Source organism: Mobula hypostoma, chromosome 7, assembly GCF_963921235.1.
Source record: "Mobula hypostoma chromosome 7, sMobHyp1.1, whole genome shotgun sequence".
Classification (NCBI taxonomy): domain Eukaryota; kingdom Metazoa; phylum Chordata; class Chondrichthyes; order Myliobatiformes; family Myliobatidae; genus Mobula; species Mobula hypostoma.
The window spans coordinates 33291278-33309669 of NC_086103.1; the positions used below are offsets into that span (position 1 = coordinate 33291278).

At 40.7% G+C, this 18392-nt stretch overlaps 1 protein-coding gene across 3 annotated transcripts in view; it reads left to right on the forward strand.

Moving 5' to 3' along the window:
- LOC134349224 (gamma-aminobutyric acid receptor subunit beta-2) overlaps positions 1 to 18392 on the forward strand; it is a 221293-nt gene that overhangs the window by 104448 nt on the left and 98453 nt on the right. For all 3 annotated transcript variants that reach the window (XM_063053228.1, XM_063053229.1, XM_063053230.1), the window contains one exon: positions 12943 to 13163. In XM_063053228.1, coding sequence (XP_062909298.1) covers positions 12943 to 13163 — 221 coding nt within the window. The remainder of the gene's footprint in view (positions 1 to 12942; positions 13164 to 18392) is intronic.

Consider the following 18392-nt stretch of genomic DNA (forward strand, 5'->3'; position numbering starts at 1 on the left):
GTGCACTAAGATCATCTACCTTATTTCTCAAGTGTTATCCTTGCATTAAGATATGACACTTTGAGTACTGTTTTTGCTACCCTTTTTGATTCTGCATCCCTATTACACTAATACTCACCCTGCTGGCTGCAATTTTGTCCTATCATCTGTCTGCCCTTCCTGACCGTCTGATTGCATGCTATCTTTGCCTTTTTGCTATCTGTCCTATTATGAGTCCCTTCGCTCCGGTTCCCACCCCCCTGCCAAATTAGTTTAAACCCCTCCCCAGGAGCTCTAATAAAGCTGCTCGCAAGGATATTTATCCCCCTTAGGTTCAGTTGCAACCTGTCCCTTTTGTACAGGTCATACCTCCCCCAGAAGAGATCCCAATGATCCAAGAAACTGATGCCCTGCCCCCTGCATCAGCTTCTCAGTTACACATTTATCTGCCAGATCATCCTGTTTCTACCCTCACTGGCATGTGGCATAGGTAGCAATCCGGAAATTACCACCCTGGAGGTCCTGCTTCTCAGCTTTCTGCCTAGCTCTCTAAATTCTCTCTTCAGGACCTCTTTGCTTTTCCTTCCTATGTCATTAGTACCAATATGTACCACGACATCTGGCTGTTTTCCCTCCCCCTCCAAAGTGCTGGGGAAGCGATCCGAGATGTCCCTGACCCTGACCCTGAGGCAACATACCATCCGGGTGTCCCGTTCACCACCACAGCATCTCCTGTCTGTTCCTCTGATTATTAAGTCCCCATCACTATGATTCCCCTCTTCCCCATCTTTCTCTTCTGCTCCATGGACCCGGTCTCAGCGCCAGCAACTTGTTCTCTGTGGCGTTCCCTAGGGAAATCACTCTCCACAACAGTATTCAAAATGGTATACTGTACTTATTTTTGAGGGGAATGCCCGCAGGAGTGCTTGGCACTAACTGCCTATTCACCTTCCCATTCCTTTTTCTGACAGTCACCAAGCTATCCACCTCCTGTAACTCTGATCGATGGTCTCACTCTCCCGTACAAGCTGAAGGACATCCAGCTGATGTTCCAGATCCCTAACATGACCTTCAAGGAGCTACAGTGGATGTACTTCAGGCTGAATTACTATTACTTAATCTGCAATATAACAATATTACTTTTCCTATCTCATTCCTTGTTTATTTGGGGACTTCCAAGTTTGCTGATGACACCACTGTTGGCCAAATCAAAAGTAGTGATGAATTGGCATATAGCAGGGAGATTGAAAATCTGTTTGAGTGGTGCCTCAGCAGCCTCTCACTCAACATCAGCAAAATCAAAAAACTGATCATTGACCATAGGAGGAAGCAACTGGGGTCCATGAGCCATTAGGATCAGAGGTGGAGCGGGTCAGTAACTGTAAATTCCTGGGCGTTATCATATCAGAAGATCTGTCTTGGGACGAGCACGTAGATGCCATTTCAAAGAAAATATGGCAGAACCTTTACTTTCTAATAAGTTTGTGCAGATTTGGTATGTCATCTAAAACTCTGACAAACTTCTATCATTGCACAGTGCAGAATATCCTGACTAGTTGCATTATGGTCCAGTAAAGAAACACCAGTACCCAAGAATGGAAAAGCCTACAAAAAGTGTTGGATACAGCCTAGTTCATCACAGTAAAATCCCTCCCCACCATTGAGCACATCTATAAAGAGTGCTGCCATAAGAAAGCAGCATCCATCATAGGGGCCCTCACCATTCAGGCCATGCTCTCTTTTCACTCCTGCCATTTGGAAGGAGGTACAGGACCCTTTGGTCCCATACCACCAGGTTCAGGATCATTTATTACCATTTGGCCATCAAGCTCTTCAACCAGCATCGAGATCTTCACTCACAACAATACTGAACTGATCATTGAACATAACCTTTCGATTCACTTTCAAGGACTCATTAAAAAAAGGCAACATCAAGCACACAATGTGTAGAAAAAACATTGTATGAACAATAAAACTAAGCAAATAACATTCCGAACTGAAATTCATGAAAGTCAGTCCTCAGTCACAAAGCCATTCATCATTGCAGCCATTCTAGGAGCCTGTTAGTTGCATGCTGCAACCTCATTTCAGTGCAGAGACAAGTAAACTTCACAGAGCAGTGAGCTGAACACCGACCCATCCCTTGCCTCTAGCCCCAACACCCCAATTTTTCAATCTGGCCCAATGCTCATATAGGTCAAACCTCAGGTTGTTCCTCATTTTCAAATTTAAGCCATACCACTTCAATATGCTCTCAGGCCCAGGACCCACCGCCTCAATTTGGCCCAAACCCGACCTTTTATGATTTACAATTTCATTGCCTCTGTTAAGGATGAATTCTATTATGCCTAGTTCTATCGGACAAATACTGCAGAGATGTTTGGCTCTACTCCCATATCCCACTTCTTTTTCACTCCTTTCTAAAATACTTGAAGTTTACCTGTGCTCCAGTTTACATTGTAAGATTTATTACCACTACACTTGCTGTCACAGAGAATATTAAGTTCTTATTTGTAGAGTTTAATTTCTTCAGATTGTAATTGTTGTATACAAGAGCTCTCCACTATGGTCGAGAAGGTGGATGTATTGCTTGAGGGTGATGCACTTTGTGCAAGAGTCTGGCTCATCACATTTTCTGTTGTGAATGATAAACGACTAAATCAAACAGAGGTGTTTATTTGGATTCCAGGTTTCCATGGGGTTCTATTGATCGCTCACACATTGTCTTGTGCCTGCTATTGTTATGGGAATTCAGAAGAAACTTCTTTAATTGTGAGAACGTATAACTCACCTGCTGCAGTTTGTTATTGAAATGAATAATATAGCTGCATCTAAGAACAGGCTAAACAAACACTTCAGGAAAAAGGGAATAAGATATTTAGATGTGGCAAGAGCGGAAGAAGTTTGACTGTAAAATGAACATTGGCTAGGACTGGTTTGGCATTTTGGCCTGTTTCTATGATACTTGTCCAATACAGTTCTATAAAAGTGATTCTACTTATTGAAATTGTAATTGTTGTGTGACCACAGGCCCTATTACTGTTATACCAGCAGTCTAATGCCGTAATAATTTTTTACTGGCATTCTCCTGTCCCAGCTGCATTTTTATTCAGCAGATGAAGTCAGGGGTTATCTACTGGATTGCAAGGGCTATCCATTTGTTAATCTACTGATTTTACATACAATAATTAAAATCTGAAGGAATACAACCATAAAGTTGAAAACTTATCATTTTTAGTACTGGCTATTGAGTCCATTCTGGGTACCCTTAAGTATAGCAGGTTTATAATCAAAGCCTCGTTGCAACAAAGAACACTATAGATGAAGTCTGTGCGTCATTTGAACCTTTTGGAAGATGCTTGTGCTACAATGAAAGATGAGGCATCAATTGTTATTGCATGTTAATTATGCATTTCATATTGAAAAGAATGAACTTCAAACTCCACCTGAAGTGCCTTAACAAGTTAATGCTGAATCCCTCTGAAGCACCTTCAATAACTCCAAAAGACTGAGGTTTGGTAAAATACTAAAAGGCTTTTATTCGCTGTACAATATGACCTCCACGGTGAGTGTCTGCCCCCGGACTGAGGGGGAGGGGCAAGGAGAACACCTTTATACAGGATTCTGTGGGAGGAGCCACAGGGGCAGTCAGCAGAGGTGTGTGTCCAGACAGGTAACCGAGTTACAACATATATACATGGTTTACCACATTCACCCCTCCTTTTTTTAAAAAGAGTCCCGCGGGGTGAAGTGACTGACAATATCTACAAGAAGTATATTTACAGGTTAAGTCCTTCAGGCGGTCGAGTCCGTCGCTGTGATCTACGTAGCAGCGGCGGTGATCGCACTGGCGATGGCGGTTGTGCTGGCTCTGGCCTGACTTCAGGTGCCAGCACGTTAGGCGTCGGTAATCCCTCCTGCGTGTGCATCGCGCCCGGTATGAGAGTGTCGTGTGGTGTCTGTATAGGGTTTGGGGTGCACGGTGTCTTGTAGGTACATACATTGGTGGGTACAGGGTCAATAGTCACCACGGAGTGTTCAGGGTAGGGGCCCGGAGCTCCTGCGGGTGCCAGGTCACGGATCGAGACCGTGTCCTCCCGCCCATCAGGTAAAACCACGTAGACATACTGGGGGTTCGCATGAAGTAAGTGAACCTTTTGCCGGCAAGATAGTGCCTCCAGTGCCTTATAGCTTCCACTATGGCCTGGGCCTCTTTCTCTACCGCAGAGTGCCGAATTTCAGGGCCTTGAAGGGTACGGGAGAAGAATGTCACTGGTCTTCCTGCCTGGTTGAGGGTAGCAGCCAGCGCAAAGTCGGAGGTGTCATTCTCTACTTGGAAGGGAATGGCCTCATCCACCGCATGCATTGCTGCTTTGGCAATGTCCCCTTTTATGCGGTTGAAGGCCATGTGGGCCTCGGCAGAGAGGGGGAATGTGGTGGACTTGACCAGGGGGCGGGCCTTGTCTGCATAGTTAGAGACCCATTGGGCATAATATGAAAAGAAGCCCAGGCACCTTTTGAGGGCTCTGAGGGTATTAGGAAGAGGGAGTTATGCAGAGCGGCCTCCAACGTATCAACCAGCTCGATCGCCGAACTTAGGGTAAGATCGGCTTTTTCCAGCAGCCGCTGGCGCACGTACACTCACCTGGTCCCCGTAGCGAAGGCGTCTTTCACTAGGAGTTCTGCATGCTGCGCCGCCGTCAGCTCCTGGCAATTGCAGGCCCGCACGAGTGTCTGTAGGGCCCAGACAAACTCAGCACTCGATTCCCCGGACCATTGTTGCCGTGTCGCTAAGCGATGCCGAGCATAGACGCTGTTTATCGGCCACAAGTATTGACTTTTGAGTGCATTCATCGTGCTGTCGTAGTTCGGCTGGTCTCTGATCAGCGAATAAACCCGTGGATTGACCCTGGAGAGTAGAACTCTGCGCTTCGCTATGGGGTCGGTCGCTTTAATCTCCTCTAGATATGCTTCGAAGCAGGCCAGCCAGAGTTCGAAAGCGTTTCCAGCGTCAGGCATTTGCGGATCGAGGTCTAATTTGTCTGGTCTCAGGGACTGTTCCATGTTTTAAAATGTACAGCGAATAAAATTGAAGCACCTTGAATTACTCCAAAAGACTGAGGTTTGGTAAAATACTGAAAGGCTTTTATTCGCTGTACAATACGACCTCCACAGTGAGTGTCTGCCCCCGGACTGAGGGGGAGGGGCAAGGAGAACACCTTTATACAGCACTCTGTGGGAGGAGCCTCAGGGGCAGTCAGCAGAGGTGTGTGTCCAGACAGGTAACCGAGTTACAACATATATACATGGTTTACCAGACCCTCCATATTTTTTAGATTATGAGAACACTCAGTCCTCTTTTATTGTCATTTAGAAATGCATACATACATTAAGAAATGATGCAATGTTTCTCCGGCGTGATATCACAGGAAACAAGACAGACGAAAGACTAACACTGACAAAACCACATAATTATAACATATAGATACAGCAGTGCAAAGCAATACCATAATTTGATGAAGAACAGTCCATAGGCACAGTAAAAAAGATAGTCTCAAAGTCCCAAGTTGATCGACTCCCAAGTCCCAGATAGCGGCGGCAAAAGGGAGAAACTCCCTGCCATAAACCTCCAGGCACCGTCAACTTGCCGATACCTTGGAAGCAGCCGACCCTGAGTCCATCCATCCGAAAACTCCGAGCTTCCGAGCAGCCTCTCGGATACAGCCTCCCGAGCACCATCCTCTGCTGAGCGCCTTTGACCTCTCCCCGGCCGCTGAAACACGCAAAGCGGAGGATTTCGAGGCCTCCCACTCCAGAGATTCCGGTTACCACACAGTAGCAGCGGTAGCAAAGCAGACGTTTCAGAAGTTTTCCAGATGTTCTGCTGTGCACTCATGTCTGTCTCCATCAAATCAGAATTGTGCACGGTCCCCTGCTTGACAGATAACAGATATTCATCACCGGAGTGTCCGCGTGCGCTGTTCATTACTTTCCAGTTTTTCACTTTTTAAGACATGTATCCCCATTAGATTTTTCTCTTTTGCATGTTCAAAGTCTTCAGATCTAGTTATGTGGTCTTCCTGTTCCGTGAATTAACACTCATGCTTTCTTTACCCTGACCTAATCTCTGCATTCATGACCACCAGTATCACACTGAATGTATATTCTTTTTCTTGCATTTCCTCTAAGATACTGTGTCAGTCCTGGAACTGGTGCTTGTAGGTGTGACTTAAAGTGGTAGATTGTATTTACCTTTCTTTTTTCACTTTCCTCAGGTTTTTTAGGGATCAGAAATAAAAAAGAAATGACTTTGGTTTTGAGATGTGAGAGAAGATAAAATATATATGAAGTATTTTTACCTTTTGCAGCTACTTACGAATGAGGAGGAGGAATGCAGATATCAATTGTTTCAGGTGTGATAGAAGCAGCAGCCCTAATGATGTCCCTTTGCATAATATGCAGTGCTGTGTCCTATAAGAAGGTTATTACACAGAGATATGCTCCAATTCCATTATGTGCCACCTACTCTTGAAAGAAATATATTTAGGTAATGTAGTTGTGATAGATGAACTATTGCCAGTATTTTCATACTGGTGAGGCTTATAGCTGTACTTAGTAATAGTGAAACAAAAACAAATAAGTGGTGTAGTTGAGAATTGGTTGATTATTGGTCAATAATTGAAGGATATGTAATGCATTGAGCAGTGTTTGAAACTCAAAATACTTGAAAAGCTGTAAATCTGAAATAAAAAGAGAAAATAATAGAAACTCAGCTGGTCAGGCAGAATATGAGAAAAGAAAAAGTTAGGTCAAAGACCTTCATGTGCTCTGAATTCAGAACATTTCTTTTCCAGCAGCATGTTATTAGAAATCTTCAGCACATGCTATGTGCCATTATAAATTATTTATTCTTCAACAGAACATATTAAGCAAAATAATTCATAGCACTCATTCTAGCCACATAGCCACATGCTAGAATGAGATGCAGGTTGTCTTTTAAAAATAAAATGCTGAACTATTTATGTTAAGTGTGGATATTGAACAGTGTGGGAACTGCTACCTATATTCTGTCATCAGTCGAAACAACAAGCAGCCCTTATTTGATGTGCTGCCTGCATTAATGAGATCACTGTAACTTTTTAAGATGTCATCCAGTTTAACCTTCTATATGTCTTAGTGCACATCTGGAAGTGCAACATGTAACATATACAGTGGATTCCAGTTCATTAGGACACATCGGGACTCGTAAATTTCGGCCGAATTAACTGAGTAACGATTTTTGTATTTAAATGGAATACAGAAAAGATTAGAACACCACCAATACCTCTACAGTACTATAAAACTGTGTGTTGGTTCGTAATAGTTATCGACTGAGGAATGCATCTGCCGTGTTCTTTTTATTGACTGTAAATGAACAATATCAGTGCCGACATCTAGTGCAGATAATGGACTATCTTCATAGAATGCTTCAGATAATTGATTCTTCCAAATCTTTATTTTCATTCCAACATTCAAGATGATTGTTGATACCTTCATAAATCCTAACTTATTGAAGTAGTTGCAATTTTTTCATTTTTCACTTCCCACAATTTCTGGCATCTCCAAGCCTGAATGCTTAAAACAACAGTGAGTAAAACGGGTCTGAATTGTCTTACTGTTTATTAGTCGCCAACGATCAGTGACAAAGATCACTGTCTTTTGAACACAAATACACGACTGATGCTATTTAAAAGCTGTTCACTCTAAAGCCCAATTTATACTTCTGCATCAAATGTATGCCGTAGGTACCCTGTACCCTACGCCATAGAGTGACGTGTACCTCCCCAAAAAAGTAACTCACACGTCGTGGCGATGCAGACCGCAACAACTATGATTGGTCTGCTTGGTAGCATCGCATTCCTCCTACGCATTTCCGGTTGCTTTTCTATTTCGCGTCTGCACACAGATGCGAAATAAATGGTTGGAGACGATGAACCAAATCGTCAAATCTACCTGCCGACATCTGAAAATATTTGAAATGCATCTCCTCGTTCACTTCTCTCACAAAGAAACTCAAAACAGTGGCATAGAACCCCACCGCCAACTAGCGTTTTGGCGGTGAATTGCAGAGCGACGCAGACACAACCACGCATGCTTGCTATGGCGTGGGGCTACGCAAAAGTATAAATCAGGCCTATGGCATAGGCTACAGCGTAGCCCGTATGCACAAGTATAAATCAGCCTTAAGCCTGGTGTAGTGTCTAACGGTCATGCAAATGCACATGACTGATACTTATTAGAAACTGTTCAGCAGCAGTTTCCTGCCCAATTAAGCATCATATTGTTCCAAGTAAATGAAGGGAGGCCAGCTATTTTCTCAATCAGTTTTTATTCTTTAAGAGTTGTCCTAAATAAACAGATGCCCCAATTAACCAATGGCCCAATGAACTGCAATCTACTGTTTCTATGATCTTGTCTGCAAAGATCTTATCATTTTTTGCTTCAACAGATATTGTGGATATTGTAATAGTTTTCTATTAATTTTTCTTTAAGAGAAATTGAATGAAAATGATGTTACTATATCCACTATGAAACAAGATTATACTATATACAAGCATTTGTTATATCTGTGTAACACACAAAAAAAATTGGTGGAGCAACTCAGCAGGTCAGGCAGCATCCATGGAGAGGAATAAACAGGCTGAGACACCAGTTATTTCTGTACTCTTGAAACAACATGTTTTGTGGTTCTGAAATGGTTCAATTACAATCAATAATACACACAATATGAATGGTGAAAATTCTTATGTATCTCTCATTGTGAACTTTTGATTAATTTCACTAATTTAAACCTGTTTTTCCTAGCTCAGTATGTTGTGGTTATTCTGCAATACCATTGACCACTTCAAATTGTTAAATCCATTTTTCCCTTCTTTTAAGAATTAAATATTTCTGGGTAGATACTGCCTCATGACAACAAACCATTGTGAATTTTCTGATGTTATTGTTGAGGTCCTCCTTAAAAGCACACAAGATGAGTCCTATGGGTGATTTGCCATCTAATACTGTTTTCCTCCTTTTTGCATATGGACAAAATGTGACTTGCTTCATGAATTCAACATTCTAGGTTTTGTTACTGGTATGGATTTAAAACAGATCACCTGAAGTGTATTATAGATAAATTCAAACATACTGCTTGCAACCAATTTTTATTAAAATTGCTACAGCTGAAAATTTAGGAATTTTGGAAAGCATGATCTGCAATTTAATAAGAACTTTGGCAAGGTAGGATGGTGTTTTAATTCTTTTAATAACTATTTATGACCAAAAGCAAAGTGAAACTAGGTTAAAATAAATAAATAACTAACAAATAAAGAGGTAAAGCAAGATGGCAAAGTGAGATTGGAGGACAAATCAGCATCTCTAAGTGGTCAGTGATTTGTAGTGAATGTTGCGAGAAGTGCTAGTGAAGTGGGTATATTTTTACCATTCACTATTCTCAATGCCGACATATGGACATAGTGTAAGCACACAGCCATTTTTGCATCATTGACTTTGTAAGTTTAGTCATCCTGAAGTGTACTGAAGTTCTTATAATAAATAGTACACTTGCATTTGAATAACTGCAAACTTTTTTGCCAAGAAGGTCATTTATATGTGGCCTCCAAGTTCCTTGAGTTCCAGAAAAGCAGATTAAATGTGCAGCAGATGGGAAATGAGTGAACATCTTTTTGTTTTTGTTACAAACTTTGGTTTTGCTTGCAAGCTATAGAGAGACTAGAGATATATTTAGAATTAGTGCTTATTAAAGGTATTCACCACCCTTGGAAAGTTTTGTGTTATATTGTTTTACAACATTGAATCGCAGTGGATTTAATTTGGCTTTTTTTTTGACACTGATCAACAGAAATAGACTCTTTCATGTCAAAGTGAAAACAGATCTCTACAAAGTGATCTAAATTAATTACAAATATAAAACACAAAATAATCGATTGCATAAGTATTCTCACTCACCCCCCTCCCCTTTAATATATCACACCAAATCATCACTGGTGCAGCCAATTGGTTCTAGAAGTCACATAATTAGTTAAATGGAGATCTGTTTTTGGAGACCTGTATTCAGTCAAGGTGTTTTAACTGATTGTGGTAAAAATACACCTGAATCTGGAAACTCCAACTGCTGGTGAGTCAGTATCCTGGCAAAACTACACCATGAAGACAAAAGAATACTTCAAGCAACTCAGCAAAAAGGTTATTGAAAAGCACAAGTCAGAAGATGAATACCAAAAATTTCCAAGTCCTTGAATATCCTTTGGAGTACAGTTAAGTCAATCATCAAGAAATGGAAAAAATATGGAATAGCCATAAATCTGACTAGAGCTGGCCATCCTCAAAAGCTGAGTGACCGTGCAAGAAGGGGACTAGTGAGGGAGGACAGCAAGAGACCTATGACAACTCCAGAGAAGTTACAAGCTTCAGTAGCTGAGATAGGAGAGACTGTGCATACAACTGTTGCCTGGGTGCTTCACCAGTTGCAGCTTTATGAGAGAGCAGCAAAGAAAAAGCCAAGCCCAGGCACAAGCCAAACACAGCACATCATCAAAAATACACCATTCTTACCATGAAGCAGTGAAGTGGAATAGCTTAAAAACAACAAAGTTAATGTCCTGGAGTGGCCAAATCAGAGTCCAGACCTCAGTCCAATGGAGAATTTGTGGCTGGTCTAGAAAAGGGCTGTTCACTCATAATCCCTCATGCAATCTAACAGAGCTGAGCAGTTTGTAAAGAAGAATGGGGAAAAATTGCAGTGTCCAGATGTGCAGAGCTGATAGAGAACTATCCACACAGACTGAAGGCTGTAATTGCTGCCAAAGGTGCATCTACTAAATAGTTATCTGAAGGGGATGAATACTTATGTGATCAATTATTTTGTGTTTTTATTTGTAATTAATTTAGATCACTTTGTAGAGATCTGTTTTCACTTTGACATGAAAGAGTCTTTTTCTATTGATCTGCGTCAAAAAAAAAGCCAAATTAAATCCACTGTGATTTGATGTTGTAAAACAATAAAACACGAAAACTTCCAAGGGGAGTGAATACTTTTTATAGGCACTGTATATTGGTCGTCAAATCCTATTAGTGGATCTCTGGCTGTTGATCGCTCAGCATCTTGTCTGCAACCATTTAGAATGACTCCACAGTACTTTTGTGGAAATTTGCTATAGAACCTTTAGTGACATACAAAATCTCATCAAACTCCTAATGAAATATAGTTGCTTTGTAATTGCATCAATATATTGGGTCTTCATAGATCTTCAGAGATGTTGACACCCAGGAATTTGAAATTGCTGATCCCTTGATGAGAACTAGTGTGTGTTTCCTCGACTTCCCCTTACTGAAGTCCACAATCAGTTCCTTGGTCTTACTGACATTGAGTGCAAGGTTGTTGTTTCAACACCACTCAATCAGCAGATCTATTTCACTCCTGTACCCCTCCTCATCACCATCTGAGATTCTGTTTAATAACAGTTGTTATCTGCAAATTTATAGATGCTGGAGCCCTGCCTAGCCACAGTCATGGGTGTAGACAGAGTAAAGCTGCGGGCTAAGCAGGCATATTTGATGTGCACCAGAGTTGATTGTCAGCAAGAAGGAGATGTTATTTCTGATCCACACAGACTGATCTCCCGATGACGGAGTCAAGGATCCAGTTGCAGAGGCCTTTGTTTTGGAGCTTGTTGATTGGTACTGAGGAGATGATACTGTTGAGTGCTGTGCTGTAATCAATTAACAGCAGCCTAAGGTAGGTATTGCTGTTATCCTGATCATCCAATGTTGAGTGGGGAGCCAGTGAGATTGCATCTGCTTGACTTATTGTGGATAAGTCAAGCAAATTGCAGTGAGTCCAGGTCCTTGCTTAGGTAGGAGTTAATTCTAGCCATGACCAACATCGCAAAGCACTTCATCACAGTAGGTGTGAGTGCATCTGGGTGATAGTCATTGAAGCAGCTCATCCCGTTTTTCTTGGGCACTTGTATGATTGTTGCCCTTTTGAAGCAGGTGGGAACCTCTGACTGTAGCAGTGAGAGATTGAAGATGTCCTTGAACATACCCAGATGGTAGGCACGGTTTTTCAGTGCCCCATCAGGTACACCATCAGGGCCTGACGCCTTATGAGGGTTAGCCCTCTTGAAAGATGTTTCAATGACAACCTCTGAGACAGAGATTGCAAGGTCACCAGATGCTTCAGGGATTCGCACAGATGTAATTTTATTCTCCCTTTCAAAGCTTGCATAAGAGACATTAAGCTCATCTGGGAGTGAAGCATCGCAGCTCTATATGATGTTAGACTTTGCCTTGTAGCGAGTCATGGCCCGCAAACCTGCTGGAGCAGATGTGCATCCAACTCCATTTCTAATTTCAATAGAAATTGCTTTCTCTTAAAATAGCCTTCTATAGGTCATATCTGAACTTACTGTAGAGTTCTGGATCACTGTCTACAAGTAAATAAAATAATTATTACATTCTGTTTGAATGTATTACATTTATGTATTTGTGGTTCCATCTTCTTCAAGAACTTAAGATACAACAGTGAGATTTCAACTATTTTATGATACCGATCTCTCATCTTACACAAGTTAAAAGATTGGTTGAAGGAAAATCCAGAGTGTCAAAACACAACTCAACGTTATATTTTGATAAAATAACAGCAAATGAAATAATTAAATACAACATTTATTTCATAGAAGACATGTAACCATCAGATAAAAGGAATGATAATGTGTCATTGTTTATCTAAACATTTTTACTTAAATCTCTTTTGACATATGGCAATATTAATCAAAATTATTAAGAATGAGCGGCAATACTTTCTGATTGATTAAGTAGCACAAGTAATAGTTTGATATTTTGGAACAAATATTGGGGTCCAATAAAAGGGGTTTGACTAACCAAACATAATTTTCATTTTTCATTTTTTTTTAGGATTATACTTTGACGATGTACTTCCAACAGGCTTGGCGGGACAAACGGCTTTCCTATTCAGAAATACCCTTGAATCTCACATTGGACAACAGAGTGGCTGATCAACTCTGGGTTCCTGACACTTATTTTCTTAATGATAAAAAGTCTTTTGTGCATGGTGTCACTGTAAAGAACCGAATGATACGTTTGCACCCAGATGGCACAGTTTTATATGGTCTCAGGTTAGTACCAGTTTTTCTGTTTTATGGAACTAAACAGCATTGGGATAATGTTCCTTTCTTCACATGCAATTACAGTATTAGATAGCTTGCTGAATAAATATTTTTAAGATGGTGAATATTGTATTTCTTGATGATATAGCACTTAGTTCCCTGGATTTCAGACTGTAAGCCAATCAACATACCTGTAGCTTTGGTCTTCACTTTAATACACTTCCAACGTATGCTTACTCACGAGAAGGGACAGTATGACATGATACTTCTGTTGAGGTGCATTGTGTTCTCCAATAAATGTTCATATACATTTTTCTGGAATATTAGCAATGTATACAGTACAATCCAGCTCTCTCTCAAATGCAGTTACAGTATTAGATAGCTTGCTGAGTAAATACTTTTAAGATGGTGAATACTGTATTTCTTGATGATGTAGCACTTATTGCCCTGGATTTCAGATTGTAAGCCAATCAACACAGCTATGGTTTTCACTTTAATACACTTCCAACATATGCTAAGTCACCAGAAGGGACAATATAACATGATACTTTTGTTGTGGTGCATTGTATTCTCCAGTAAAAGTTCATATACATTTTTCTGGAATATTACCAATGTATACAGTACAATCCAGCTCTGTTCAAATCCCTTTAAGGTTGCTTTATTCAAAACACTAATTTCATCCAGTACCTGAGGCTGGAATTCATATTAATGTGATAGTATGAAAGTCTCCTCTGCTGCATATGCCCCCAGGGAGGGAATCAGTTTCATTCAAAGTCTCAATGAAGGAAGAGACATAGATCAGAACTGTTCATATTTTTGGAACTAGTTGGTGTTAAATTGTCTGTCTTGGTTATATCAGGATGATTAAAATGACAATGGAATGCAGTGTTGTTAAGATGTGAAGTTAATCCATTTTAAAACATTGTGAAGGGACCATGACAATTAAAGGAACTCGCATGAAATATTCTTCCTCCTTCCTTGAATGGGTACGTAAGTACTAATTATGTATCATCTCAAGTAGATATAATATATACCAAACCTGCTATAGCTGAGTTAGGATTGTTTGTCATTGACACACAATGCCTGTTTTGGAACGTGTTCAACTTTTTGTTATGATTGTCATGGAGACTCATAGAGCATTACAGCATGGATATTTCTGACATTTTCCAAAATTCAAGAAAAGTAATTTAAAAATACTTATTGGTTAAAGAAAAGACTAACGAGTTCTAGTTTTGTTGGGTCATGCTAACAATCAAATGATGGGATATCAAGGGTATTTGACAGCTAAATTGAAATTTTCATAGTCTCTTTAGAAGCTATTATGCCTGACTGAGACTTAGCTTCCCTAACCTTGACCATATCTGAAACCACCCAGAGAGGCCATCGGTAAACCAAAGTGAGGTCAAGGGTATACTGTAGAGTAACACAATTTTGAGATCCTATGCCGCTCTACTAGCAACTTCATGTTGATGGTGCATTGTATTTTTCTTTGGACTGCATCTATATAAAGTTTTGATAATCTAATGTACAGGTCCTGTCCATTTTTCAAATGCTGATCATGTGCATGCCTCATATAGGAAAACAAGACAATAAGACATTGGAGCAGAATTAGGCCATTTGGCCCATTAAATTTCTTCTGCTATTTCATCATGGCTGATCCATTTCCCTTTCAAACCCATTCTTCTGTCTTTCCCCTGTAACCTTTGACACCCCGACTAATCAAAAACCTATCAACTTTCCACTTAAATACACCCTTAAATGTCCTGGCTTTTACACCCACCTTTGGCAACAAATTCCACAGATTCACCACCCTCTGGCTAAAGAAGTTCCTCCTCATCTCTGTTTTAAATAGATGTCCTTCTATTCTGAGGGTGTACCCTCTGGTCCAAGACTCCCCCACCATAGAAAACATCCTCTCCACCTCCACTCTATCTAGGCCTTTTAACATTCAGTGGGTTTCAATGAGATCTCCCTTCATTCTTCTAAATTCCAGCAAGTAAAAGCCCAGAGCTACTAACCGCTCCTCATACGATAAGCCTTTCATTCCCGGAATCATTCTAGTGAACCTCCTCTGAACCTTGTCCAATGTCAGCACATCCTTTCTTAAGTAAGGGGTTCAAAACTGCTGACAATATTCCAGTGCTTTATAAAGCTTCAGCATTAATATCTTTGCTTTTATACTCTAACCCTCTAGAAGTGAATGTTAACATTGCAATTGCCATCCTTACTGCGGACTCAACCTGCAAATTAACCTTTAGGGAATATTGCAAAGGGCTCTCAAGTCCTTTTCACCTCAGATTTTAGAATTTTCTCCCTGCTTAGAAAATAGTCTATGCTTTTATTCCTTCTACCAATGTGCATGACCATGCACTTTCCGACACTTGCATTTGCTACTTCTTTGCCCATTCTCCTAATCCGTCCAAGTCGTTCTGCAGCCTCCCTGCTTCTTCAACACAATCTGCCCCTCCACCTTTCTTCATATCATCCACAAACTTAGCCACAAAGCTGTCATCCAAATCATTGACATACATTGTAAAAAGAAGTGATCCCAATACTATCCCCTGTGGACACCACTAGTTACTGGCAGTCAATCAGAAAAGGCTTACTTTATTCCCACTCTTCCCCCTGCTAATCAGCCATTGCTCTATCCATGCTAGTATCTTTTCTGTAATCTTTTCTCATATTTTGTTAAGTAGCTTCAAGTGTGGCATGTTGACAAAGCCCTTCTAAAAATCCAAGTACACGATCTCCACCGATTCTCCTTTGTCTATCCTGCTTATTATTTCAAGGAATTTCAATAGATTTGTCAGGTAAGATTTTCCCTTAAGGAATACATGATGATGATGGCCTGCTTCATCATGTGCCTCCAAGTACCCCAAAACCACCTCCTTAGCAATTAATTTTAACCACTGAGATCAGGTTAACTGGCGTATAATTTCCCTTCTTTTGCCTATCTCCCTTCTTGAAGAGTGGAATGACGTTTGCCATTTTCCAGTCCTCTGGGACCATTCCACAATCTAGTGATTCTTGAAAGATCATTACTAATGCCTCTACAATCTCTTCAAAACCCTGGGGTGTAGTCCATCTGGTCCAATTGACTTATCTACCTTCAGACTTTTAGCTTCCCAAGCATCTTCTCCTTACAGCATCTACACTCACTTCTGCTCCTGACACTCTCAAATTTATGGCAGACTTCTAGTATCTTCCACAGTGAAGAATGATGCAAAAACTAATCCAGTTCATTCAGCATTTCCTTGTCTGCTATCACTACTTCTATAGTGTCATTTTCCAGTGGTCCAATAAACACCAGACATTCCTACTCTGCTAATGCCCCCTTCCAGACAACTTTGGCTAGCACCTCTCTCATGCCTCTGTACTTACAGTGCCTATAAAAAGTATTCACTCCCCTTGGAAATTTTCATGTTTTATTGTTTTACAACATCGAACCACAGTGGATTTAATTTGGCTTTTTTTTGACGCTGATCAACAGAAAAAGAATCTTTCGTGTCAAGGTGAAAACTGATCTCTACAAAGTGATCTAAATTAATTCCCAAAACAAAAAAAACACAGAATAATTGATTGCACAAGTATTCATTCCCTTCAAGTCAGTATTTAGTAAATGCACCTTTGGCAGCAATTATAGCCTTCAGTCTGTGTGGATAGGTCTCTATCAGCTTTGCATATCTGGATTCTGCAGTTTTTTTCCCCATTCTTCTTTGCAAGACTGTTGAAGCTATGTCAGATTTCATGGGGATGGAGAGTGAATAGCCCTTTTCAAGTCCAGCCACAAATTCTCAATTGGATTCTCACTCCAGGACATTAACTTTGTTGGTTTTAAGCCATTCCTGTGTAGCTTTGGCTTCATGCTTGGGGCTGTTGTCTTGCTGGAAAAGAAATCTTCTCCCAAGTCACAGTTCTCCTGCAGACTGCATCAGGTTTTCCTCCAGAGTTTCCCTGTATTTTGCTTCTTTTATTTTGCCCTGTACCTTCACAAGCCTTCCAGGGCCTGCTGCAGTGAAGCATCCCCACAGCATGATGCAGCCACCACCAAGCTTGATGGTAGGAATGGTGTGTTTTTAATGATGTGCTGTTTTTGACTTATACCAAACATAGCATTTAGTCTGATGGCCAAAAAGCTCAATTTTGGTTTCATCAGACCATAGAAACTTCTCCCAGCTGACTTCAGAGTCTCCCACATACCTTCTGGCAAACTCTAGCTGAGATTTTTTTTTCCGAACAGTGGCTTTCTCTTTGCCACTCTCCCATAAAGCTGTAACTGATGAAGCATCCAGGAAATAGTTGTATGCAGAGACTCTCCCATCTCAGCCACTGAAGCTTGTTCTAGATCTCTCGGTGGCCTCCCTCATTAGTCCCCTTCTTACATGGTCACTCAGTTTTTGAAGACGAGCTGCTCTAGTCAGTTTTACAGCTGTGTCATATTTTTTCCATTGATGATTGACTTAACTGTACTCCAAAGGATATATAGAGACTCGGAAATTTTCTTGTATCTATCTCCGGACTTGTGCTTTCCAATAACCTTTTCGCGGAGTTGCTTAGAGTGCTCTTTTGTCTTCATCGTGTAGTTTTTGCCATGCATGATTGTTTAATGTCATTTCCAGTACACAAAGGAGAACTAAATAATTGATAATCTGCATCCAAAAAAACACAATAAGATAAAGAATATAATAATTTAAAAATGCAAGAAATATAAATAATAAGATAAATTGTATTAATTAGCCTTACTGCTTGGGGAAGGTAACTGTTTTTGAGTCTGGTGGTCCTGGTGTCAATGCTACATAGCCTCATCCCTGATGGGATTGGGACAACAATCCATGAGCAGGGTGAATGGGATTCTTCATGACGTTACTGCACAGTGTGGTTGGTGTCCAGTGGGCTTGTTTTTCCATTCACTGCCAATATATATTTTTATGAATCTGTCATCTAATGATTCAGTTTTGTGTGGTGTTGTATGACGTGGGCGATCGTGGTCTCTCCATGACAGGTTAATTCTCTGACTGGAGGCCTGTGACTAGTGGGGTGCCTCAAGGTTCAGTGTTTTGAGCTCTGCTATTTGTTAGTTACGTAAATGATCTGGGTATGAATGTACAGGGCATGATTAGCAAATTTGATGATAATAAATTAGGGGTCTTGCTGATATTAAAGCAGGTTGCAGTGAATTGTAAATAAACCTTGATCAGTTAGGAAGATAGGCTGAGCAATGGCAAATTTCAACAAAAG